The 27,092-nt window shown below is 39.4% G+C and overlaps 1 protein-coding gene across 1 annotated transcript in view; it reads left to right on the top strand.

The window, feature by feature from the left end:
* The window catches only part of ZNF365 (zinc finger protein 365), a 289,598-nt gene that overhangs the window by 60,547 nt on the left and 201,959 nt on the right, over positions 1–27,092 (top strand). Inside the window, exon 4 of the mRNA XM_063710064.1 lies at positions 25,129–25,185. Within this exon, the coding sequence (XP_063566134.1) occupies positions 25,129–25,185 (57 nt within the window). The remainder of the gene's footprint in view (positions 1–25,128; positions 25,186–27,092) is intronic.

Raw genomic sequence — 27,092 nt, 5'->3', positions numbered from 1 at the left:
CAATGACTTTACCTACTTGGAAGACTGCATGGAACCGGCTCCACTTGAAGTAGGAAAGCCTGCCTCAGAAGGACAGTGAAATAAGACATTTCTCCCCTAAGCAAGGAAGTATACTGGAAATCAGAACAAAATTAGTGTTGTCATTGCAGAGTGCAAGCTCTGGGCAGCCTCCTTAAGCTGTTTTAATCTCTTCTCACAAAGTCATCTGCTAACAAGGGACATTAGAATAACCTCATTCAGAAGAGTGAAAACTCATCAATCATACATTTCTTCTTTTAGTATTCAGTATTATTTATTGAGGAAACTTATTTATTCATGTCGTCAACATTACTTCTTGAATCCTCCCATGCATCAGACACTGTTTCAGACCCTCTGGATACAGCAATGAACAAGATGGGTTCCTGAATGCATGGAGCTTGAATTCCAGAAGCAGAGATAGACAATAAAATCTGACAAATAAATAAGACCATTTCAGAGGGTGGAAAGGGGTATTTTGGAAACTAAATAGAGAAACCAACTTAAAGAATGACTGGCTAATGACAGACTAAGAAAGATCTTAGTTTATAGGACTTGCTGAGATTTGGGAAGGACTATTTAGACATGATCTTCTTCACTCACAGATGAGCATGTGTCTCTGCATTGGTGGGTGAAATAATTGAGGTCCAGGGAGGATAAAGGACTGACGAAGGAAATGGCAAGACCAGCACCCAGGTCTAGCGTTTGGAGGTAAATTTTTTTCTGATAAACTTAACCTTCTGAATAATACTCCCAAGAAGAAGGTTTCATTTTTTGCCTCACACATGCCTGAGATATATTTATCTGAGTTCTTTTGTATTCAACACTAGCTCTGGTTTAAGTGATGAAAAAGGTTAGAGATCTGGAACAGTGCAAGGCTCTCCACCCTAAATGCTGCAGAATGTTAGTAGCCCATTTTCAGGAGATTAAAGGATAACACTCAGCCAATAATAGCAAGATACCATAGACTTTTGATATCATCCGACAAAGACTATGGAAAAATGGCTTGTTCCCAATCAAGGGAGATCTATAATGGCTTGATCATCAGAAATGAAAAATCAATCCCAATTCTCATCCATTCTTTTAGCTACCATGCATATTATTTTTACCATGGATATTTACAGCTACATTTCCATCCAGACTTCTGGCAATGCCTAAATTCTTCCATAACAAGAAAACAAACTCATTTCTTTTAAAAACCAGTCTGTTCCCCATAGGCAAAGTGGATAAACAGCCTACTCAAATTTGATGTCATTATCTGAAATATCTAGCAAAAGACTAGTTGTATAAAAAATGATATTTCAGCATTGGTGCAAAAGAAGGCTACCCATTCTGACAGTTCTGTGGTATTTTGTCCTTTTAACTTAATGCTTGGAATGTAGGATTTCACACCTGAGACTCTTCAAAATTTTTACTTCATGGGTATTTGGTTTTTTTTGTAATACTGTAATACTTTAAGACTGTTACTTTTCTTTCTTATTCAGCCTTACTGATGCACTGGTCTGAACATCTTTGTGAGGTTCACTTACATATATATATAAAGGAGCCACCACCATCTAATGTATTATAAAAGATACTATAATTAGTGTGTAACTGGCAATCCCACCAGGCAAGCAAGCAATTTTCCAGACCATGGGAATTTTCTTCTAGACAAATAGGAAAGTTCCAACAGCCATATAAATTAAATAGGGTAAAAAGTTGGTTAACTGGTACTAAAGTAACTAAAACCCTTAATTAAACTAAGTGATTATTTTGGGGAAGTTAAAAGAGGGTACAGGGAATCATTCTTTATATTTAGGAGAAAAAAAGCCACTGGCAAAAAAAAATAACAATTGAGATTTAGTTACACAAGAAAATTATAGAACATATCCAGATTTTCTGTAATAACACATAAAAATATAATGCTAAAAAGGATAATTTTGATGCTTTACAAGACCTTAGTTGTTAATTAGGTTCATTATTTCATTAAGGCAGGAAGATTTTCACCAAGAAATTTTTATTCACTAAGAAATGAATATTTCCTGAAGCCTTTTGAATCTTGCCAGCACCCTTCATGACCAACATCATTGCACTTACTAAGTTCCTGCTTCTTGTTGAGCAGAGCCAGTTAACTGAAAAAGCCAATGATGGAAGGACAACCAATTGGGATCTAGTAAGATCTAGCCCTGTAGCTGGTAACATTGTGCCAGGAATTTAATATGCCTGAGCAGGCTCATCTGTAAGATGGTTATGATAGTACTGTTTATATCATAAGTTGGTTAGGAGGGTTAAATGCCTAGCTCAATGCACAGTAAACAACGAGTGCTCCAAAAAATGTGGCTAGCACACACACACCAAGCATTTCAAACAAGACCTATAAGCAGATGGACTTCTGACTATAAACTTTCTTATATATTCCACATAAACTCTCTCTAGCTAAGAGGGAGAGTCAAATACCACATTTAAATGTATGTATGAGAAATGTATTCTCTGTTTCCAGTGATTTCAGAATCAGAGATCATTTTGGATGGTTTATTTTAAAGTCTTCCACAATCTATACCCATAGATACAAATATATGTGTCTGTGGGTGTTTTGGAAAATAGGATTGGATGGAGGCAGGGAAATGTATGTGGTTGAATTCAGTTAAGCAACTGGCTGTTTTGCTACTAATGATTTGTAAGTAGCAGTTTGGCTGAATTTAACTTTTTTTTGTCTTTAAAAAATGTAGTTTTCTGAAATTTATCTAAAAAAGTTGATCTATATCAAGCTTTAGGGTAACTTCGTCATGGTTTCCTTGCTTTCTGGAAATTCTACGCACGTCATAGAGTAAATGTCAAATTTTAAATAGGAAATCAATATTCTTCTCTAAGAGGCTTTGAGAATAAATAGCTATTTTAATTCTTTCTCAGGAAGGGATTTCATAAGGAATTGTAATGACGGAAGCAGACAAAGTTTAAAGCGAGTTTTTAGCAAGTTATTTACATCTCATGTTATGTTTTCCAGGCAGTTAACATACAGCCAGATCATCAGAGTAAGGTGTAACTCATAAAGCTTTTTCCTTCTAAATTCACACATATACGTACGTGTGTGTGTGAATAGTGTATGCAATTTAAAGGTTGTGAGATTGGTAGCAAATGCACTTTTCTGCAAATCCCCTGGCTTCTTTCCTTCCTTTGACCAGAAACAAGCAGCCCTGATAATTATATTTTCTACCACTAGGGGGTGACAGCTGATAATCTATCCACATACTTTAAAGTAAGACAAACCACAGGCTTGATTATGTAGGTATTAATCTTTCTTTTATTGGTCGCCTGGTGAGATTTGGTTTGATGAGTTTTATTTGCTGAACACGCTCTACATCCAACATCATTCTTCTGTCGTGATGCATAGCATGGGCCTGTTGGAATAACAGCTGGTGCTGGACAGCTTTGTAGATTTCAAGTAACTGTGTATGGGAAATTAGTTAACAGATAGGAGCATGCATTCATTTCATAAGTATTGAGAGTCCACAGATCCTGTGACAAGGACTGAAGATACAATGGAGAACAGGAATATGATATCTGTTTTCATACAGTATTTTCTTGGTTTTGTTTTTGTTTTTTTTTTTGAGACAGAGTCTCACTCCATCACCCAGGCTGGAGTGCAATGGCTCTATCTCAGCTCACTGCAACCTCCACCTCCCAGGCTCAAGCGATTCTCGTGCCTCAGCCTCCCTAGTAGCTGGGATTACAGGCGCAGCCACCATGCCAGGCTAATTTTTGTATTTTTAGTAGAGACGAGGTTTCGCCACGTTGCCCAGGCTGGTCTCAAACTCCTGGCCTCAAGTGATACACCCGCGTTGGCCTCCCAAAATGCTGGGATTACAGGAATGAGCTACCACGCCCAGCCACATAGAGTTTTTTATTGAAAGGGGAAAGATTACAAAAACCAGGTAAACAAACACATACATAAAGTAATTTTGAGTGTTAACAAGATAGATAAAGGAAAAAAACATGAGGGGCAGATACAGAATAACTGGCATTAAGGAAGAGTTATAACATTAGATCAAGTCACTCCCTTATCTAAGGCCTTTGCTATTCTCTTATGTAAGCAGAAGATTCAGAGGCACACTGTGCCTTACTCCGGGTGCTTTCCACTTGAATAGATTCTGGCAAAATCCTCATAACTCAGCATTTCGGTGACTTTGAAGCTTGCAATAGCTGATGAATGGTATCTAGCACCAGTATCCTTCCTCAGTATGCTTCTCACAGTACTTAGAAAGCTTTATTAAGGTAGGCATCAAGCAGAAAGAATTTGCCTGGTCTCTATTCCTTCTGCATTACAGCCTCACTAACTTGCAAGCATTTTGTCTAATTAGCTAGAGTGCTTCTTGAGAAATACACACACATGCACACACACAAACACATTTCAAATAGAAAATAGTGCTCATTTAAGGTCATTTAGCATGGAAAATAAAATTATCTAATGATATAAATATCGGTAAGACTATCACCTTGCTGCTGTTGATACTACACTTATGGTTTCTGGTCATTATAGATATTTTAATTCCATTTCCCGCTTTCTTAGTTTTTCTCCCTTACTTGAAACTTCCTTCATCTTTAGCAATTTAAATTCTTCTCATCTTTCAACTAATAATGGGTCTCTTCTTTCTCTTCTCGGTCTCTCTCTTTACATTTTCCTCATGCCATGTGTATTCGTTCATTGTGTTTATTCCAGAAGCACGCACGTGATTGAGCAATTGATTAAATAATCTTTACTTAGAATTTTATGATTATTTCAACTCTAGCAAAAAAAAAAAAATGTTGACTCACTACCTAACGACGCCTCCCTTTCCCAGATTCTCTTGCAGCTAGGGATGGGACGTGTAGCTCGGTTTAGCCAATGAAGCATAGGGGAAATACACTGATATCTTCTGAGAAAGACATATTCTTTATAACAAAGAGGGGAAAGCATATGTGCAAGCCCTCTAATAGCTGTGGCTCTTCCTTTGCCCTGACTTTGCATGAGGTTATAAAGGATTTAATGTCTGGATCTGCAAAATTATCTTGTGAACAAAATGGGAAACCCAAGGGACTCTTGAAGATGTCAACCCAGTGACCTTGACAATGTGGAGCTGGTAAATCAGCTCTGAAATGACCATCCTCCAGCTTCTTATATCTTCTATTACTTAATTTAATGTCTTTATTGTTTATGCCACTAATAATTTGGTGTACTGTTACTGAGAGCCAAACATATCCTAACTGACACAATCTAAATATTAAAATCCCTCAAAAATATCATCTCACTTTTAATTTTGATACTTCTTAGAACCTGGCCCAGTGCTTGAGACAGAGTGGTGGCTAAATAAACATGTGCAATCTGCATGTTTTTCCTTTGTCCTCTCCGCACTTTCTCCCGCACAAAATGGACTTCTTGAAATTAGTCTCATATGCTTATCTAAGAGACTGCTAAATTGGAATAAGGAACTTTGCCTATGGAGTCTGTTATACAAAATGCACGTATGTCAGAGGATACCTTAGGCTCACTTTGCCATGCAAATGCTAATAATTATAAGCTTTATGAATGCATACTTTTATTTATTTATTTATTTATTTTTGTATCTCCTCTTCTTGTTTCTTTCTCTTTTTTTTAAAACTTTTATTTTAGGTTCGGGGGTACATGTGAAGGTTTGTTACATAGGTAAACTTGTGTCACTGGGTCACGGGATGGGGGTTGTTCTACATATTATTTTATCACCCGGGTATTAAGCCTAGTACCTAATAGTTATCTTTTCTGCTCCTCTCCCTCCTCCAAACCTCCACCCTCAAGCAGACTGCAATGTCTGTTGTTTCCTTCTTTGCATAAAAATATACTTTTAGAGGGCAGAGGTTTTTCTTCTATCTTTATGTCTACCAGCGCTGTGCCTTGTACAGAGTTTACAGACAATGGGTGAATAAGTAGGGGGAGAGAGAAGGGAAGAAAGTTAGAAGCAGCAAAATGCATTTAGCAAATTGACAGATATGAGATAGAGAATTGTAAGTTCCTTGAAATGAAAATACTGCCTTACTAATTGTGTATCTCTGTAGTAGTGTTTGTAAAAGTGTCATCTCATTATTCAGAATCAGCTGGAGCTTTGCTGAAATCCAATTCCTGGTCCTTACCTCAAAACCACAGAAACAAAATGTCTGAAAGTACACCCAGGAATCACTTGTGATTTACTCACTTGTGAATTACTGCCTCAGTGCCTGGCAAAGTCCTTCCTACATATTAGGTATTTAGTAAATAACAGAATGAATACATGATCTGATCTCTAAAGTCATTCCTTTAAAACCTAATGTCTTTATGTGATGAGGCAAATATTTCCCTCACAAAAGAGAAAAGGCCCTCTTCAAGTGGGCAAAATATTTTCCTTGATAACTAAGAAGACAAATAAATTATTTAAATATTCACTTACTCATAATTGATGATTATTATGAGTATTCTTTGTGCTTTATCTGCATTGGTTGAATCCCCATAAAAAGTCCAAGAAGCAGATATTATTATTATCCCCATTTTATAGATAAGAAATGAATAACCAGTGAGGTTAAATTTCTTGGCTAAGGTCATACAGCCAGTATGTTGCAGAGCTGAGAGTCAAATCTAAGGATGTCGGATTCTAAAGTCCATACTTAGAACCATTCTACACCCATTGGCAGTTTCTTTTTGCTCCCAGGTCCCACGTTGTTCATGAAGCCTTCTTTGACTTTTTGCATCGATTTTATCTATACCATATGTATTAGTTCTTTAAATGGCAAAATCCTAGAATGCTAGAGAAAGAAGAACCCAGGGGCCATCTAGACCATTTTCTTTATGTTATAGATAAGAAAATTGAGGCTCAGAGACATGTTCTTATTAGAAGTCATACAGACCTCAGTCGTCCACACAGGGCAGAACCTTACTGATTCTTGGGGCCTGCTTCTAGAGTCTCTGGGTGCGTAAATCAGATGCAAGGGCCTGGTAATACAGCTCCATGGTTGTGTCCAGTCATCAGCCAAAGTTGGGAATCACATATTCTGTATCACTTGGCATTTCATCTGTGTTGTCTTATCTCTCCAACCTTACTTTAATTGGAAGCTTGCTCTATATTTTGGGATCCCTACAATGTCCAGCAAATAACTGGACCTATTTTACATGTTTAATATATGCTTGTGAATTGAATCGAAGAAAGTTTGAGATACTGGATATTTCACTAGGAGGTGGCAGGGAAATGGATTATAGCAATTTAGTAAGGCCACATAACAGCAAATACTTCAGGTGGGAGGCAGAATAGATGGTGATTATAAGATTTGGCTTGTCTCGTTTGCTTCAGCTCATAATGATTCCGGAGCCCCGTCAATCAAAGATTTCAGATTGCAGAGTCTTGATTTCTGATTTTCTTTTGCCTTCCCAAGCTGGGTAGACATGCTTAGCAAACGTGATCCCCAGATGCTTGGGACATGTCTTACACTGCTATAAGCACACAGAACCAAACCCCAGTGACACTCTTGCCTTGGAGTGGCAGAGCCTTATATGGAAACAGAGTGTACTTTTCGTTTTACTGGGGGATCTTTAAATAGCAAGGAACAGCAACTCAAAGCTTTCCAAAGAGCTACTTAAAGTTATTTTTCTCCATGACAACAGCCTGGCAATAAGGATAGAATTTAAAGAGCCAGGATCCCAAGTCGAAAGAGAGAAGGAAAATTTCCCTGCTAAATTGAATGCTCAGAGATGAATCAAAGCCAGAGTGTAAATTCCATACATTGACTCACAACTATAGAACAGATGAGATGAGCAATCAAACTACATTCTTTAATTAACTGTATGCAAAATCGCGGATATTTAAAGGTGTTCACTTGGTGGTGGGTGGGGTGGAGGGAGATACTCACAGGCTTACGTTACAATTGCTGGTGCTGAAACGATGGCTTCATTTTCTTGCTTGTTACCTTTAGAAGTTCGGAGGGATGGATGTCATTTGGCTGCTTAAAGGTCAACTTCTAAATAATCCTCCTGGCCTTCTTCCTGTGCCTGCACCTAGCAGAAACACCTTTGCCCTGTCTCTTGAAATCCTACTCCTCCACATAGGCTATGGTGGACTCAACTCCTGGTTCTTCTTTTCCAACAAGGGAACATATTCAAATGTCTTCTCAGGGAGTCCTCACATTGGCTTTTTATTTTTCTAATCTGAGAGGCTGGCTTTATCCCCAACATGGGGGGAATTTCTGAGATTTACCTTCCACTTCTGATCATCCCCAGGAATGAGGACAGACTTGCCCTGATAACTTCCTTACCCTCCACTCCTGACCAAGTTCTAGTCCACTTGAGCACCATTAGCTTTAGAATTGATCAACTCCAGAAACAGAACAGATTCAATTGTCCATCGCATACAGGGATGCACTCGACAGTGCTCCCTGCAAGGGCTCAACCGGGCTTTGAATTCTGAATCACCGGACACTCTGTTTAGTGACACATAGCTCTCTAGCTACAGTGGCAGTTTTTACCACTGACCAGTGCCTGTGATGACCTTTCATTTGGCAAACATTGAGTGCCCTTTATAAGTCAAGCACTGAGTACAGCACTGAAGCAGTGAATAAATCAGTTATCAGCTTCTTCCTTCTGGGGTGAAAGGGATTTTCCTGTAATGATTGGTTCTAGTTCTGCCCTTTGAAAGCATATAATTAGTTATTCCATTCCTTCAGAAAATTGGAGACAAATAGAGACCCTCAATGTCTGTTGTCACTCTGATCACTCCTTCTTTTGTGTATGCCCCGGTTGGTCAGTGACCCTTTCAAAGGAGACTGCTTAGAATTTTACCTTCCTTCTTGGGTTCCTCTGCCTTGTGTTTAGATGCTCTGGTCTTATTACAGTTCCCTGGTTCTGTGCAGTTACATGGCTTATAGTGTTTCCAGAGCCTAGAGGTGCAAGCTTGCATATGTGTATGTCTCTTGGGGAGAAGGAGTTAAAAACATTAACTTCAACCTGGGGAGTTGTTTTTCTTCTCCTGCTCTTTAACCGGAAAATAAATGTGATTGTAGCTTTGAAAACTGAAATGCTAGCTTTTAAACAACTGGCAAATAATAGCGTTCAAGATTTCAAGGGGAAAATGGGCTCCATAAAACTTCTGTAATCAGAACCCCTACATTGTCCTTTTAGTTGGTAAATTGAGAATAAGTGGCAATGAGGAGGTAATCGCCTTTAACTGCATTTCACTGAGAACTAATGTCCCTGTGACCAGTAAATAATGTTAACTTAAAAAAAAATTAAGCCAGGCCTCTCCAATGTGACAACTTAAATATGCAATGATTACAGTCTTGAACTTTTGCCCCCATGGAGTACAGCTTGACTGTGAGGAAAGGGGTACATTCATCTGTTCCACCAAAGCATTCTCAATGCCATCCATGACAAGGGTTTTGGACTGGTATTATCAAGGATTAGGCAATCCCTCTGCTCTTAGACTTGGCATCTTCTAGGGCTGAGAAGTGTCAGACTGACTCCAGGAAGCATCAGCCATTTCCTCTCACTCCAGGGACAGGAGGGACTGACTTATTCCCCTGCTGATTATTTTCTGCCCCCATTTCCCATCTTGTTCTGCTACCCAGATGCATTCTCTGCTCTTCTGTCTGCCCTGGGAGGCTGATCCCTGCAGATACATCTCTTGGTGTGCTGGCTGATTTTGAGTTGAGTTTGGCCATTGAGAGGCCCCAGTAGGAGACAGGAGAGCGGGAAGAGAGGTCAGTGTACAACTTCTGAGCCCTCTGCTTCTGTAGTATGTCTCTAGAAGTAGCTGCGCTCAATTACTTCAAATTACAGCTTCTGCCGATTAGCTCCTTACCTATGGTTCTAGTTTTCAGTAGACTCTAGCAACTGCCTTGGCCCTGGGCCCCAGGGCTGGTAATGGCCCTAGGAGGCTGGTAATAGCCTCCTATTGTTGCTAGTCTCTGGATGCATCAACCACCCTAACTTTTCCTTAACCTGCCCTCTCCTCTGTCCTTACATCTTCTTCATTCAAATCACCTGGAATGAATTCTTTCCTGCATGGGCCCTGGCAGTTAAACTTCTGAATGTTTGAATCTCTTCTTGTAAGTCATGTAATGCCATGCCATCAACTCCAGGGAAGCCTTCTTACCTCTTTCAGGCAGATGCAGTCCCCAGTTCTTTTTTTTAATTTAATTTAATTTTATTATTATTATACTTTAAGTTTTAGGGTACATGGGCACAATGTGCAGGTTAGTTACATATGTATACATGTGACATGCTGGTGCGCTGCACCCATTAACTCGTCAGTTAGCATTAGGTATATCTCCTAATGCTATCCCTCCCCCCTCCCCCCACCCCACAACAGTCCCCAGAGTGTGATGTTCCCCTTCCTGTGTCCATGTGTTCTCATTGTTCAATTCCCACCTATGAGTGAGAACATGAGGTGTTTGGTTTTTGTCCTTGTGATAGTTTACTGAGAATGATGATTTCCAATTTCATCCATGTCCCTACAAAGGACATGAACTCATCCTTTTTTATGGCTGCATAGTATTCCATGGTGTATATGTGCCATATTTTCTTAATCTAGTCTATCATTGTTGGACATTTGGGTTGGTTCCAAGTCTTTGCTATTGTGAATAGTGCCACAATAAACATACGTGTGCATGTGTCTTTATAGCAGCATGATTTATAGTCCTTCGGGTATATACCCAGTAATGGGATGGCTGGGTCAAATGGTATTTCTAGTTCTAGATCCCTGAGGAATCACCACACTGACTTCCACAATGGTTGAACTAGTTTACAGTCCCACCAACAGTGTAAAAGTGTTCCAATTTCTCCACATCCTCTCCAGCACCTGTTGTTTCCTGACTTTTTAATGATTGCCATTCTAAGCAGTCCCCAGTTCTAAGAGCAGGGCTGAGGCAGCCCCAACCAGGTCGCCCATCAGAATTGCATGGAGAGCTTTGAAAAAGATGCAGATCCTGAGACACCACCTATTGAATGGCACTTTTCTAGAGTGAGGTTTTACAGTTTCTATTTTTAAAAAGATCTGAGCAAGAGGGCAAGGTGGTGATAATTGTTCAAGTTAGGTGCTGGGTACGTGGGATTTGTTACACCATTTTCTCTACTTCTGTGTATGTTTGAAAGTTTTCACTACAAAAAAGAATCATATTAAGATTCTAAGTTGAGAACCACTGATTCAAAGTGGAAATCTGATATTTGTTTTGCTCATCTCATTGTTCTTTCTCTTCATTGGCCTCGGTCAGACCATGGTAAGGTCTCCATACGTGTAAACAATTGGAACAAGGCAGACATCCAGCATCTTCTATTGACTGTAGTCTTAGGCACCATAAACCCAGGAACTCTGGTCTTGTCTCATCGGATACCTTTATAGATTGGGTTGAGCTGATTTGGCCAAATCTATTGGTCTTTTTTGAGCAGTTCCCACTCACATAGACACAATTTGTGACCTTTAGCCAAATTCTGTAAGTGTAAGGTTGGGAAACCCAAGTCACTGCACTCTGGGATGGCTCTCCTTCCCTTCTTTATGAGAAAGTTCTCAGGAGTCCCACAGTTCTATTTGTACTGTACCAGAAAAGGACCCAGAGTTCCAAGTAGCAAATTCAGGTTTCCAGTCCCTGCTCCTGTGTGATCTTGGGAAGACAATTCCCTTTAGAATTTCTTCAATTTCATATCATAGTAGTGAAAGCACCATCTCTGACTTTGAACCCAAGTTCTGCCACTTCCTAACCATGTGACTTGGGGCAGATTGTTCAACTTCTGTATGCCCCAATTTGTTCATGTGTAAAATGGAAATATTAATAGAAACCACATCATTTAGTAGTTGAGAATATTAAATGAGCTACTATATGTAAAGGGAATAGCATTGTGTGTGGTGTATCATAAGTTCTGGATACATGCTAGCTGATGTTATCATTATTGCTCCTTAAATTTATATTTATAACTTTGGAGAGCTAGGCAGAAGGAAACAGCAACAGTTTCAGATACAGAACTTCCAGGGATTTTTTTCTTTATCATAATATAATTTGAAAACTACTGCTGCAGCTATTGAAGAAATGAATGGCTATAAAATTTTTGGGGAAAAAAATCCATTCAAAAAAGCCTGTGTGGTTGACTCTGTAGTTGCTGGTCGTTTGATAGAGTTCTGGGATTTTGCCACCCTGGGTGAAACGGCTGGCTGGTCCTGAAACTGCTCTTTCCCTGCTCTGGCCTGGGACTGTCAGGAGCGTCTTGAGTTACTAGTTTTGATGTGTGGGAGGCGGTAGTGGAGGAAAGAATGGAGGAGCATCTAGGATGCTCCTAAATCAAGTGGGAAAAGACAAAAGGCTGAGATGGCCTTGGCTGATGTACACCCTTTCTCAGCCAATTTGAGGACACCCGGCTTCATTTAGCAAACCTGACCTCATGTTCCTGTCAATTAAAAACTATGCAAATGTGTTTTGAATTTTGTAGGCAAGGGTGTATTATCTCCTAATGCTGACTATTAAAATTCCTGGTAAAAGCCAATATCCAAAAGTTGGATAGCAAGACAGAGAGTCAGAGAGAAAGAAATTTGGGCCTTTTAATAATTGAGTACAAAAATACATACATTAATACATAATTGTACTAAAGAACAAGTGCTTAAGCCCTCTCTTGGCAGGGAGGAAAAGATTAACCTCCCCTTTACATACAAGCTAACCTAATCTACTAAACTAAAAAATATATATATATTGTTTGTTTTTTATTGTGGAATCTGGGCTTCACAGGAGTGAGATGCTAAGTGACATAAACTGCTTCACTCTTAAACCAGGATGTAGCAAATGGTTGAAAGCTAGCCCATCTGTAAAGAAGTATGTCTTCACTCTGAAATACTGGTCACTCACACTCTGGCATATTCAGTTATTTCCTCCAACCCCTTGTGGCATGTATTTAAAAGTCACTGGCTGAGAAAAGTCGGATTCCATTGCTAGTTTTGATTTGAGAATGGCAAGGAGGGACCTCATCACAGTGCAGGACTCAGAACCTACCATTCACCCTGTTGTTCTGAAGACGGTCAAAGAGTCACATGCGGTGGCTGCCTACCTCCTGATGGTGTGCTCCAGTACTTGTCTGTGCTTTACCCCTTTCTTTGCGGGGAATCATGCTTCCCTGGAAACTCTTTTCTTTCTGCTCCCTCCTCTAACATGTGTCCTGAACAAGAGCTATGTGACAATGCCTTTCAGGTCATGGTGGATGGTTTCATGGCAGGCAACTGATGGAAGCTGAGCAGTCAGTGTCTTAACCCTCACATTGGTTCAGCACTGGGTAAGGGACCCAAGCTACTTAAAGTACAATCTTTCCTTGGGATTAATTCCTGCCCCCAACCTTTTATTATGAAAATTTTCAAACATCACAAAGTTGAAAGAACTGTATCGTGAACACCCACCACCCAAACTCTACCAGTAGCCATTAACATTTTATTACATTTGCTTTATCTCATATCTATCCATCTCACCAGCTATTAATTCAATTTCTTTTTGTTGCATTTAAAAGTGGATTGCAAATATTATACACATCTCCATAAATGTTTCAGCTTGTGTTCATTAAGTAGGATTCAGTATTTGTTTACAGTGGGCTTTCTTTTTGCTATAAAAATTACATACAATGAAATGCACATATCTTAAGGGTATATTTGCAGAGTTTTGGCAGTTGTACACACTCAGGATTTATTTTCATCAGGGGTGGAGACAGAGTCCCTTTCCCACCAGGAATGTGAGGCTCAAAAATGTGAGCCTAGAGTGGGGGACAGCTATGACTCCAACCTTCAGATTCTGAAAGCCAGCTAGGGATAAGAGAGCTGACATACCAATGTGGAGGCAGAGCTGAGAGATAAAAATAATGTCGAAAGTATTGCAGTCACTTTGGCCCTTTTTGTATTCAGTTTGTTAAATGCGCCTGTAAATTCCCATATTTGCTGAAATGATTTGGAGTTTTTTTTTACTTGCACCCAGAATCCTAACACATAAACGGTCCCCTTTAATTCTAATTAATGCATTATGTCTCTATTGCAGATATGGTGTCTATTATAGGTATCTACCAAGTGCAGAGGGCTTACGAAAGTCTAAGATTCCTTTCAAATCTAGGAGACTATGGATCTGGTAAGATGAAAGCATTGGTCTCACCTAGATTCTAGCTATGGATCCATCATATATATGAAATAAACAATTTTGCACAGATACTAGCATCTTTATTCAAAGCATAATCTCCAACTTAAATAAAAGCAAAAGCAAAAAAAAAGACAGAATAACCTCAATATTAAAAGTATAGTTATTAATATTAGAAGCAGGACCCTAATGGACTTATTGATTATTATTTCCAACTTTGAACATTATCCAGTTTTTGTGGCTTTAGCTAAATAATTACAGAAACAGAGGCAGTGTGTTTTCACTGTTAGAGATGAAATAGGTTGAAAAATGCCAAAATGGATCCAATGTGGAAAATGTTGAATCCATGTGTGAGAGAAGGGAAAAGAGAGGAAAGCTTTCAATTATTTGAGGGGGAGTAAAGGAAGTCTTTATTGCCCAAGAGAAATTTCTACTGTTAGATTTCTGGTTCTTGCTTATGATACTATTTATCAGTTGTGTTATTTTGGTATTGTATGGCCAATATTGATTTCCTTTTCTCTCTTTGTCTCAAACCAAAATAAAAGTCTCTCTTTGGTGATTTCTATAAAAGTCAGAATAGAGTTTGTTTTGGGGGGCAAGGGAAAGGCTTGTGATTAGAATGGGCTCATGGAGGGGTTCCAGTGTGGGTGTCCAAGTTCTGTTTCTTGACCTAATGGTGATTACAAGAGTGTTCACCTTATATTAAGCTATGCACTTATTTTGCTGGGGTTCTATGTTTGTATTTTATATTTTACAATACAAATCTTACAATCTGGAGCAAATATGTAAAGATTGTTAAGATTTGATAAAGCTATGGGGTGGGTTTATTATGAGTGTATTTTTCTGCACCACTGGAACATTTTACAATATAATATTTGAATTAAAAAAATTCTTCCGTAAGCTCTAGCTTCTCTATAAAGGATGGGCATTTTATATAGGCTCTCATTTTGAGATCTGTCCACACTGGCAGTAAATGACAATCATCTCAAAATTGTCACTATCATCTTTTTCTTTTGCACCTTCCCCTCAAAGTAGTTCCTCCATCTCCAAATCTTCCCATTTGGTCAAGTTTTTTGCACTAGTCTTAGCCTGGTTCATTTTTTTTTTTTTGTAGAACATTTGAACTGTACTGTACATTTGAACAATAATTCTTGACTGACCAGATCTACTCATTGCCAAAGTGAATGAGGCAACTAATGTAATTATTTGAGTAATTTATGTTAAAGATTTCCAGTTCAGATAATTCAAATGTAAGCACAGAAAAGAGTGTAGCCTGGGTGCAGTGACTCACACCTGCAATCTCAGCATTTTGGGAGGCTGAGGTGGAAGGATTGCTTGAGCCAGGAGCTCAAGACCAGCCTGGGCAACATAGCAAGATCCCCAACTCCATTAAAAAAAAATTTTAAGACTTAGTGGTGATTGTCTTGTATGACCTAATTGTTGCCTAATTCCTCATTTCATTTGGATTTTCAGTTTCTTGGTATTACGTATAAGCAGGTAATTTGTAACAACAATAGCTAATAATATTTAAGTGCTTGCTATGTGCTAAGTACTGTGCAAAGCACTTTACAAACATCATTTCATTTAATCATTCCATACGTCTGCGAAATAAGTACTATTATTGTCCCAAATTTAAAGATAAGAAGCCTGAGGCTTCTCAGGATGATTTTTCCAAGTCACACAGTTACCGTGTGAACTGAACTGTCAAAGAAGGCCCTGTACCTGGTTCAATGCTCTGAGGTCATTGTCTTGAGATTCTTCATAATTTTTGAACAAGGAGCCCTGTATTTTCATTTTACACTGAGCTCAGCAAGTTTTGCACTGTGAGGTAGAACAGGGCCAGAAACTCCAGAGGCATGCTGCTAACCCCTATTCCTTTCTGCTGCTTTATTCTTCTCCAAGTAAAGTTACGAGAGGGAAAAAGCAAAGAAACAGAACAACCAAGACAGACAAAAACACCCAAACAAACAACTGAATAACAACAAAGAAACTAGAAACAGGTGACCAGCTGATATGGCATATGGATGTAAGTAAAGACAGCAAGAAACAAATCTGTGAAGAATAATTTAAAAGTGTGTGTTTTGTGCTTAGATTAACGTTTCCTGGATATTGTGCTTGGTAAATGAAATTAAAATCTGAGACTTCCTCTCCTTTAAGAAATGAACCTATTCCCCTGACATAAAGTTTATTTTTTCTGTATTCATCACATATAGTTAAGACAAGAGTTATCTTTTCTGAAACCAACTGTTTTTGAACAAGAGCACAATCTGTAGATTTGCTTGTTGTTTTTTTACAACTGGGAATAGCTTCTCACTGCCTGGTGTTTAGACCTATAAATTCATCCACACGTGCCCCAAATGAAACTACGTGCAGAAAACAGCAGAAAAACAATGGCTACAGAATGAGGAAGGCTGAGTTGTGAGCAAACTCGTGCGTGTGAGATGTAGGGAGGAGTTTGGTCACTTCTTTTGCCTGTGATTCCTTTATTTCCCACTTTTTCTGATATGAATCTTGATGCTCCTTTTTTCTATGACTGCTTTGGGAGCTCCATTTTCCATCCTTCTTCAATTTTTGCCCTTGTTTTGCTTGTGGTGCCCGCCTGTGCTTGTTTCCTTGTTCAAGTTGCTCAATTTGAGCTGCTCGTTCATGGCTTGTCTGATGTGGCCTCCAGGGTCTTCATGGCTTGGCAGCGACAAAAAGCTTGGCTCTCACTCTTCCCTGGTGTGACTTGTTCTGTGGAGGGTGAGGGTTAGGGCTGGTGGTAGCAAAAAAGCAGAAACTGGTGCAGAGGTTCCAGTTCCTATTCAAGACCCATTGAGGCATTCACCACCTGCCTCTGGAGAGCTTTGGGACTTAGATGACTTGAAAGTTTAAAATATTTTAGCTTAGTTGTGACTTCTTCATCAGAAAGTCAAATCCCAGGAGAAAGAGCTTTTCTTGCCATGCAGGGACTTGGCTACAGTTCACTAGTGGTTACCGACATTCCCTCTCTGGCCCCACCCAGCTCAACAATGCCCATCATTGTTTCCAAAAGGGCTTCCCCTGTGTCTGGTGCAGACCTGTACAGGCAGCTCCACAGCAGCATCCAGCTGACGCCACAGCCTCCTCAGAGCTGGAGCATGCTTCCCAACCGCCAACATTCCAAACTGGAGGATTGTCGTGGATAATGTGACAAGGAATTTTTTCCTGCTTCTGAATTCAGGATGGATATTAAATAATAAAAATAATACTTACCCAAAGCCCCCAAGGTTTGTTTGTAGGATCTTCACCACATACTTGTCAGAGAGACAGGATAAGAACCATTACTATGCCTATATTACCAGTGCAGAAACTGAATTTCGGGGAAGTTGTGATTCCCGAAGGTCTATCTGGGAGTTTAACTTAGATCTTTCTATGCCAAGAACAGACTTTCTTCATTGCTGCATCACATTACCTGTGCCATGAAACAAATTTAGAGTAGAAGGAAGTTAATTAAGAAAGCTGGGTGTGGATTTCAGGGTGAAGATGGAAATACTATTATTATTAGTGACTCTAGGATGTGGATCTAAATTGTCAGCCTCTCCAGTGATGGCCAGGCATGGTCAGAACAGAGAGGAAAGGCCATTTCTGTATCAGGAATCAAGGAAATTGATGGGAAAGAAAAATGCTGACCCCTCTAGGAAAATTAACCACCCCCAGAATAATGACCGCACATTTTATGGTTAACTGGAGAACAGATCGTGTTCTCTAGAATCTTACACTGACCAAGGTTGAAAGAATCTTGAAGATAATTTCTTGTTTCTCAAAGTGGAGTACGCAGCAGTCTCTTGGGGTCCTTGAAGCTACATATTAAGTTATTGCACATCTATCTCCCTGGAGCAACAATTCTATTTGATAAAAATGAAAAAACAAAACTCACGTTACTATATTAAAAACACCAACATCTTATGGAGAAGAAGGCAGTTTTGGCCTGAATCTGAGAGGAGGAAAAACTGCATGCCTGCAATGGATCTCTTTAGATCAATACACCCCAGGGTCCTAACTCTAGGAATAAGTTTTTATTCTCTTGTATCTTTGGGTTATTTCTGTGAAAAGTTTGAAAAGCACTGGTCATGTTAGTAGACAAGTAGAAATGAAGATATTAAATTATTCTCCTATGGTCACATAAGGACTGGGCAGGCCCAAGGTCCCTTGAATCCTTCCTACTGCCACCTTCATTGTTCCATAAATATATTCTTTGCTGTGGAAAGGTTTGTAAAATGTAAGTGTATCTTCCTGGCTTAGGGAGATTTATTGGTAACATTTTTTTAAATAATAAAAATATTCAGTGTTTGTGAAACACTGAATTAGAAAAAACAAATAATGAAATAGAAATTTATCCAGCCTATTTGGTAGAATAGCTGGAATACAAGTACTAAAAAACTTGGAGTTTGTACATCTTTAAAAAATTTTTTAAATAAATTGATGAGGTACAAATTTAATTTTATTACATCGATAGATTTGGTAGTGGTGAAGTCAGGGCTTTTAGGGTATCCATCACCAAATAACACACATTGTGTCCATTAAGTAATTTCTCACCATCCACATCCCTTTCACTCTCTCACCCTTATGAGTCTCCAGTGCCTATCATTCCCCACTCAATGTCCACGTGGACACATTATTTAGTTCCCACTTATAAGACAGAACAGGCCATATTTGTCTTTCTGTTTCTGAGTTGTTTCACTTAAAATAATGGCCTCCAGTTCCATTCAAGCTGCAAAAGAGTGATTTCATTCTCTTTAACTGCTGCATAGTATTTCATTGTATATATGTACCACATTTTCCTTATCCAATCATCTGTTGATGGATGGACACTTAGATTAATTCCATATCTTTGCTATTGTGAATAGTGCTGCAATAAATATGTGGGTGTAGGTACTTTTTTTAATAAGTTGATTTCTTTTCCTTTGGGTAGATACCCAGCAGTGGGATTGCTGGATCAAATGGTAGTTCTATTTTTAGTTCTTTGAGAAACTGTACTCTTTGACAAAGAAATTCTACTTCTATAGATTTTTTTCTCCAAGGAAATAAATATGAAACTATGTAGCCATAAAGATGTTCATTTCAAGATTGTTGAAAATAGTGAAAACCTGGAAACAATTTAAATGTCTAATATTTGGGATATGATTTAAGTAAGTTGTAATACATCTTTACCATAGAACACCATTGTAGCCTCACACCCCATTTAAATGATGCTGTGAAGGTTAAAAGAGTACGGATTCTAAAACTTGATTTCTTGGGTTTGCAGCCTGATTGTGAACTTACTACCTGTTAGATGTTGGTAAAGTTTCTTAAATTGCCGGTGCCTCAGTTTCTTTTTTCATTTTTTCCTTTTTAAACGTATACCTTGCTGTTCATGTACGACTCAGTGTCTCAGCTTCTTCATGAAGATAATGATGTAGCATTACACCTTCCTCATAGGGAACTTACCAGGTACTTATCAAATATTAGCTATTGGTAGATAAGCAGTTACCAAGCAGGAAAGTCATGTATTACTTCTTATTAAATACAAATCATTGGTTAACAAAAGTCTGTACAATATGACAATGTATTGTATTTTAAAAGATCCTTTTAGAAGGTCTAGACCAGTAATTCCCAAACTGTGTGCCAAGGCATCCTGGGGCACTATGGTGAATTCACAGCAACACCCATCCCAGTATATTCTAAAATTTCTAGGGAAACACAGTGACACCTTTGGACACTGGGAACTACATACTACCATTAAGGTGTTTGGACTAAACTACATAATAAACATAATTTATTTTGGTCTCAAATGCTAGACAAATTTACGGAAACACTGAGAGTGCCATGAACCGAGAAAGCTTGAGAACCTCTAATCTAGCTTGTGGACATATACCAAGGTGTTGATGTTACTGAGAGGTGGTATTACATGTGCTTCATGTTTTTTTTTTTTTTGCTTCTGATTTATCTAGACTTTCTAATTTTCTGCAGTGAACATTTACTATCTTAATTAAAACAATTTCTTCCTGAATCCGTGCAACAACCATTTATTAAGCACTATTTGGTGTCAATTTCTGGGCTGGACACAGGAAGGCAAAGATGCCACACCCTCAAGGAGCACATACTTGAGGGTGAGTCTGGAATGTAAACAAATAATTGCTGTTCAGTAGAACAGGCTCTGAGACAGTGGTGATGATTGGAATAAGAGCTCTGAGCTCTGCTTTTGGAGATTAGTGCAAAGTTAGGCACATCTTGTGGGATAAATGGGACTTCCAACTGGAAATGGAGAAGGGATAGAAGAATGTTCCTGCTTGTGGTTTGTGGGTGGAGACTTGGATACATTTGGTGGGGGGTTAAAAGACTGGAAAGGCAGGCAAGGTTAGAATAAGAAGGCTTTGGTGGGGCATGCCTTGGACTGGGCAGTTAACTTGTAAAGGACAGAAAAACGCTGACAGGTTTTAAGCAGGGGAGTGTTATAAATGTTGTGCTGTGGAAGGATCACTCTGGCAGCACTGTGGAGACAGCACAGGGAGGCTGGGAGAGAGCTGGACAAGGAAGGGGACCAGCCAGGAGGATTTTGTAATAGCCCAGGAAAGAGGTCATGAAGCCCCAGTTGGCTAACAACAGATTATGTAATGGGCCCCTGTGGACTAAATCAGCAAAAGCAAATGATCCAGATGTAGAACACTGTTCATCTCAAAATATGTTGGTATCTTTAAAAGTAAAAACTTTTTTTCTGGTGATAAAGATAATACATGTTCAATACAGAAATTTGGAAACTATAGAAATGTACAAAGAAGAAAATGAAAGCATCTATAATCCCATGAACCGGAGCTGAGATATATGTATATGTACATATACTGTATATGAGAGATAAAAATTAAATATTATATTTATATTTAAATACTGATTTATAAATCTCATATATACATAGTTTATTTAAACTATGTGCATATGGTAAAATAAAATTAACTTAGAGAAGGATAGAAAATAAAAAGTAAATATTGAATGTTTACCACATGCTAGGCACAAAATATAAGAACTTACATATATTTGGTTATTTAATTCTCACAGCAACCTTGTGAGAAAGATCTGCATGTATTCTGACATTTTACTGATAAGTGAACTGAAGTACAGAAAGATCAATGTGACTTACCCAAGGTTCAGTAACTTGTAAGTATCAGAGCTGGGATTTGAAATGAAACTAAGCCGTTTTTCCTCCAGGGCCTGTACCATGAAATCGTGATGGGGCAATTTTGAATGATGTATTTAAACTTCTGTTGTTTGATTCATTGACTTTACACAGTGACTCCTGACACTCCACTACAGTGTTGTCCAACTAAACTTGCTGCGGTGATGGTGATGGACAGATTCAATATCTGTTCAATCTAGTACAGTAGCCACTAGCCACATGTAGCTAGCTGTTGAGCACTACAAATGCTGCTACTGTGAACAAGAGACTGCATTTTAAATTTTAATTAATTTAAATTTAAATGACCAACTGCTGCTAGTGGCCACCCATGGGACAGCACAGATCTCCATAAGATAAAAAAAAAAATGAACACCTCATCCCTTGGTCATATTCTCTGTCCCAGTAAAACCAACTTTATTTCTTATTTCAGTCCTTTCCCATGATCATCTCCATAAAACATGCCTGTATTTATATTTCTTGATTTACTGAATTGAACATTATGTTGTCCATGCCGTGTAAGATGAGGAATTATTTTGTGTACACCACTCCCACACCCCTCTCTTCTCATTTTTATGAATTTATTTCTATCATTGGTTACCTGTATACTTTGGTATTAGTTAAGATTCTTCTGATTGCAAGTTGGATAGAAAAAGCCAAATCCATCTGATTTCAGCAATACAAAAGGAATTTACTGGCTCATATAAACAAGATCAGAGGCAGAACTGGCATTAGACCAGGCTAAATTGAGAGCTCAATGTGAGCGGGACTCGATTTCAGCTCAGCTGTCCTCAGTCTGCACGCTTCATCTTCAAGTTCTATGTTCTGGTTTCATATCCTCTTAGATTCTAGACTAGCAGGAAAGTAAGCATCTGTCTTCCTTGTAATGCTATTTAGCTGTGACCACAATGATGCTCAGTTAAAACACACACACGCGCACACACATGCACACACACACACACACAGTGATTACAACAATAAGCATTTACTTAACATGTGTATGTGTGGGTTGGCTGAGGTCAGATGATCTAGATTGGGCTTGTTGGGGGTTCTGCTGATCTTAGTAGGAGCTGCTCACACTTCTGAGCTCAGCTAGGGGTCAGCTAATTTAGGCTGGGCTTGTATGGACAGCTCTGCTGATCTTGCTTACGCTTCTGGGCTAGTGTAGCTCAGCCCTGTTCCATATGTCTCTTATCTTCTTTCCTGAGACCAGTGACCCATCCCAAGCATATTATCATGGTGATGACAGAGGCACAAGAGTGCAAGACCAGCTGCACAAACATGTGTACCCTATGCTGTGTCATGTCTGCTAACATCTCATTAGCCAAAGAAAGTCACATGACTGTACCCCAAATCAACCGAATGGAGAAGTACTCTTCTCCCATGAAAGTGAGAAGGAGGCAGAGAATATTTCTGCACAATAATTTTCTATACCACTTAAGCAGATGGGGTTGGCTTGCTCATTTCAAAACAAGTGATGTGGCCAAGGGCATAGGTTGTACACTTTGGCCTAGACCTAGGTCCCATATTCCATCATGGGTGTAGAATTACATTCACATTTGCCAAAGCATGTGAGCTAAGAGTGGAGAAGGAAGGCTTACTTCAAATGAAGGTTAGGGTTCTGCTAGCTACATATAGGGGAAATGGATGTGAGATGGCAAACCACAGTGACAATTATAACTTTAAACAATAGACTTACACTTTTATTTCTTGAGTCTTTGGTGTTAGATAGTATCCTTTGACACCACATGCATAACAGTTCTCTTTCATGCCCCATTTCCACTCTGTCAACTCAATCATTCATGCTATTTGTTTATATTTATGAATGAAGGGCTAGGTAATTAACAATGGTGGCTAGGTGTCAGGTGCAACTCCCTGCTGCTGAGTAGGTGTGTCTCCTCAGTAAGCATATCTGAGGTTGGTGGCTGGCTGTGTACATGGGTGGGATGTGTCAACCACAAGCTTCCCTTTAGGATGCAAGTACAGAGAATCATGCAAATGACTTTCTTTTCACCTCAAAACACCAAAAACAGAGGGCTTCACTGTGGAATGCCAAATACCATACAACAAGCCTTAGCTCTCCCAGAGAGACATCTTATTTTCTTAATAGATCAGATCTTGGGGAGGGGACGAAGGTTTCTGAATCCCCTCTTGCTGCTCCATCTGTATGCATGGGAAAAGAGGAGAGAGATGACAAAAGTCAAACGGTGCAACTATTCTCTGGTCAACCTTCTGTTAATCATTTGGTTTTTGCTCCTCTTTCCATTCCTGAGTTCTGAATCTGTTCATGTCCAACGTGAAGATTCCCCAAGGCTTCTTTGGAAAGAACATTCCACCCTTTCTGCAGCCTCCTCCTGAGTATATCTGGGGTGCTGCTTTCTCTGCTCTCTTTCATCTATCCATACTATTCACTGTCTTTCCTTCTTCCAGAAAAGTATCAAAATGTCTGCTGATGGTTTCCTTTTTTGTCTTCAGCATGGTTATGAATTTATTTCCTTAACTGACTCTTCAGCAGAATTTTGAAAAGGAGTGTAGATAAATGCAAGCATCCAGTCCACCATCTTGAACACACACACACACACACACACACACACACACACACACACATATATATATATAATATTGTGTGGGTATATAAATGTGTGTGTATGTGGGTGCATGCACATGTGTTTTTTTTAAAACAACATTAGATTTTGCCAGTTACATTTTTGCTACTGGCTTAATTGAATACCCTTCTAGAAGAGTTTTGAAAGCTGTTTCTTAAAACCACTTGGGGAAAACAGGGATCTTCCTCTTGCTTTATTATTATTTTTTAATAATATTAGCTGAGTTTTTGGTCTTTTTTCCTACCTGAATGAATAAACTTCAGAGATGATATGATCTGTTACACAGAAATCTGGTTAAGTTGTACTTAAAAACAAGAAAAGATATGTTGATTCTAACCTCTGGAGGTCAGCATTGGCTTTATCTATATTTTGGTTTTTTGTTGTTATTTGTTTTTAATACTGAACAATCCTAAACCCTACACCCTTATCAAACTAGAGCATTCACTTCAAATCCTGAGAGTAGCTGGTGAAGAATGGGCCTGGAATAAGAGTGGGTAAATGACCCATGAAAGAAATGACTATCTTATGTTGGATCTAAAACCTAACTAGTAAATATTTATTTGTTACTGTTAGTACTATGTATACATTTACTGTATGCCAATAGTATTCAAAATATATGGTTCTACTGAGGATGGCTAAAACACACATAGATGGAGGGAGAGCTTCTGCCTAGTGGGCTTCAAATTGAAAAGATGCACAGCATTGAGATAGACACTTTCCAGGAGAAAACCATGACTCACATGGGGATGACTTCAATGGCATCTGGTTTCCATCTTCTTTGTTTCTTCTCTTGGACTCCATTCAGAGGCACTTCCTTCCAGCTGGATCTTTTAATGGCATAATGTGAAAGCAAGATCCACAGAAGTGGGTTTACAGGAGGGACTTGAAGGAGAAAATGCAGATCATCAGGGGGAGACGATGGAAAATTACACCCAGATGGGAGGGAACAGAGAATGTACACACATCCAGACTAAAATATACCAATTAAAATATTTAGGGAAATGAAGAGTGGTGTATGATTTTTAATATAGGGTAACAAAAATTTGAATGCAATAAAAAGGCAAAGTGATATAGTCCTGATTGCAATTAGCACATTAATGCAATTTCTGTTTCTAGCCTGGGAAAATATGTCAGCTCTCTTTACTTAAATGAATGGAACATGGCACTGCTTGTAGTCTTGCTGTGACTTATTCAGTCTACACACCAGCTCCATTCATGATGGCAGTACCCTTCTTTTCCTTTCAGAGCTGGAAAGGTGCTGGCGAAGCTCGCCTGGTGTGCCAAAATGACCTGGAATTGGAGGTAAAGCCACCACCTGGGTGGGTGGGTTGGGCCTGGTTACAATAACCAGCAGCCCATCTGGGTCCATATGAGAGAGACTGGAAGGGGCGCAGCAGGCCATTGGTTTCTGTATGAAAACACACATTTTCACATTCTCCTCCTCCCAAGTCGTCATTAGCAAGGAGGAAAGTCTGTTTCTTCCTTTAAAATAAGGGTCCATTATATTCTGTAGCTTTTCTCCCTATATATGATGTTCCTTTTAACTGAATAGTACCAGATTTGAGTGATTTGCCACTGGTCTTATTCTCTTCTCTACCTCCAAACAGCTCTTGAGAGGGGCCATATCACTGGGAGGTAAGTGGTGACGGCATGGAGGCTGTAACGATGGTTACAGTTCTTCTGTACATTGTGGCAGTCAGAGCTGATCCAAACTGACAATAAGTCAAAAAATAATTATTGAGTACTTGTCCAAGTCCCTGCAGAGATATATTTTAATGAGTAATTCTTCAGTCCCTCTTTTATGTGCTAGGGATGCATTCAAGACCTGCAGTGGATGCCTGAAGCTGTGGATAGTACTGAACTCTTACATGTTTTTTCTTATAAATACATACCTGTGATAAAGTTTAGTTTATAAATTAGGCACAGGAAGAGATGAACAACAATGGCTAATAATAAAATAGAACAATTACAACAATATAGTGTAATAAAAGTTATGTCAGCGTGGTCTCTCTCTCTCTCTTAAAATACCTTATTGTACTGTATTCATCTATTTTTGGGCCATGGTTGACCATGGGTAACTGAAACCTAGAAAAGCAAAACCTCAGATAAGTGGGGACTACTGTATAGAAAATGGTAATATGAGACAGATTGCTCTAAGCCCTAAGAGAGCTACAAATCAGGCTAACGGGAACAATAGAGGTTAATTCTGATGTGGTGTTGGGGGACAGGAGTACATATCGGAAGATAAGAGTTGAAACGACAATGTGGAAATGTATGGGGAGGATTCTTCACTTCATTGGTTTGGCTAAATTCTGGGGCAGCATTGGCTTTACATATAGGCCAGGGGTCCACAAACTCAGATGCCCGTAGGAGCCAGACAAGCCCCATATATATGTGAATCTGTCCAGGTGTGAAGCAATCGGGAGTGGTTGGAACCTGTGAGAGAAGGAGGGGCACGCCCCCACAGAAAGACCTTCAATTTCATGTTAAAAATTCAAACAATTCATGTTGTTGTCTGCAGATCTTCTCCGTCCTACGAAGACTTCCCTGTGCCTCTACATTCAGACTCAACTCCTCCACCCCAGAGAGAGACCCAAGCTTCCTCTCAAACACACAATCATATTTCCATAACTAACAGAATCTTCTAGGGCTGATCCTCCCAGAAATATGAGCGAGCAGGCCTTAAAGACAAGTACACATCTCCACTGTGGGAGATGGGATTCTTTAAAGGGCAGTTTAATCAGCTTTCGCAGGGCGTTCTATCACACGTGGGCCAAGAGCCTAGCGCTGGAGGAGCTGGTAGAGCTGGCTGAGTCTCCTGTGATTTTTCCAGGACTGCCCCCAGTCGGAGGGGGAGGAGGAGAGCTTCAACCAGAGCAGCTGTTTCACAGGTTGAGCTCCTGAGTAAAATCTTGTCTGAACAGGGAAAGGCCTCTAAGCATAGTTATGACACAGATGGGGAAACTCCATCCCTGCTCTTCAGATGGGGGCTTCGGTGGACGCCCTGCCTGGGCTTTCCTGACCGTGTTCCGCACGGAGCTTTTCCCCTTTGGCACACAGTGTATTCATCCCATCCCCCTCTCATTCCAATAAATACAAGGCCTTGGATGTAGCTGCTCAATAAGGACAACTTAGTAAAGTCACATCAGTCCTGATTAAATTCACAGCTTGCTGTAGAACTTCCCAGAATTGAAGAATGACAATCGCGG

Source organism: Gorilla gorilla, chromosome 8 (assembly GCF_029281585.2).
Source record: "Gorilla gorilla gorilla isolate KB3781 chromosome 8, NHGRI_mGorGor1-v2.1_pri, whole genome shotgun sequence".
NCBI classification, from domain to species: Eukaryota; Metazoa; Chordata; class Mammalia; order Primates; family Hominidae; genus Gorilla; species Gorilla gorilla.
This window is presented reverse-complemented; position numbering and strand designations above follow the sequence as displayed.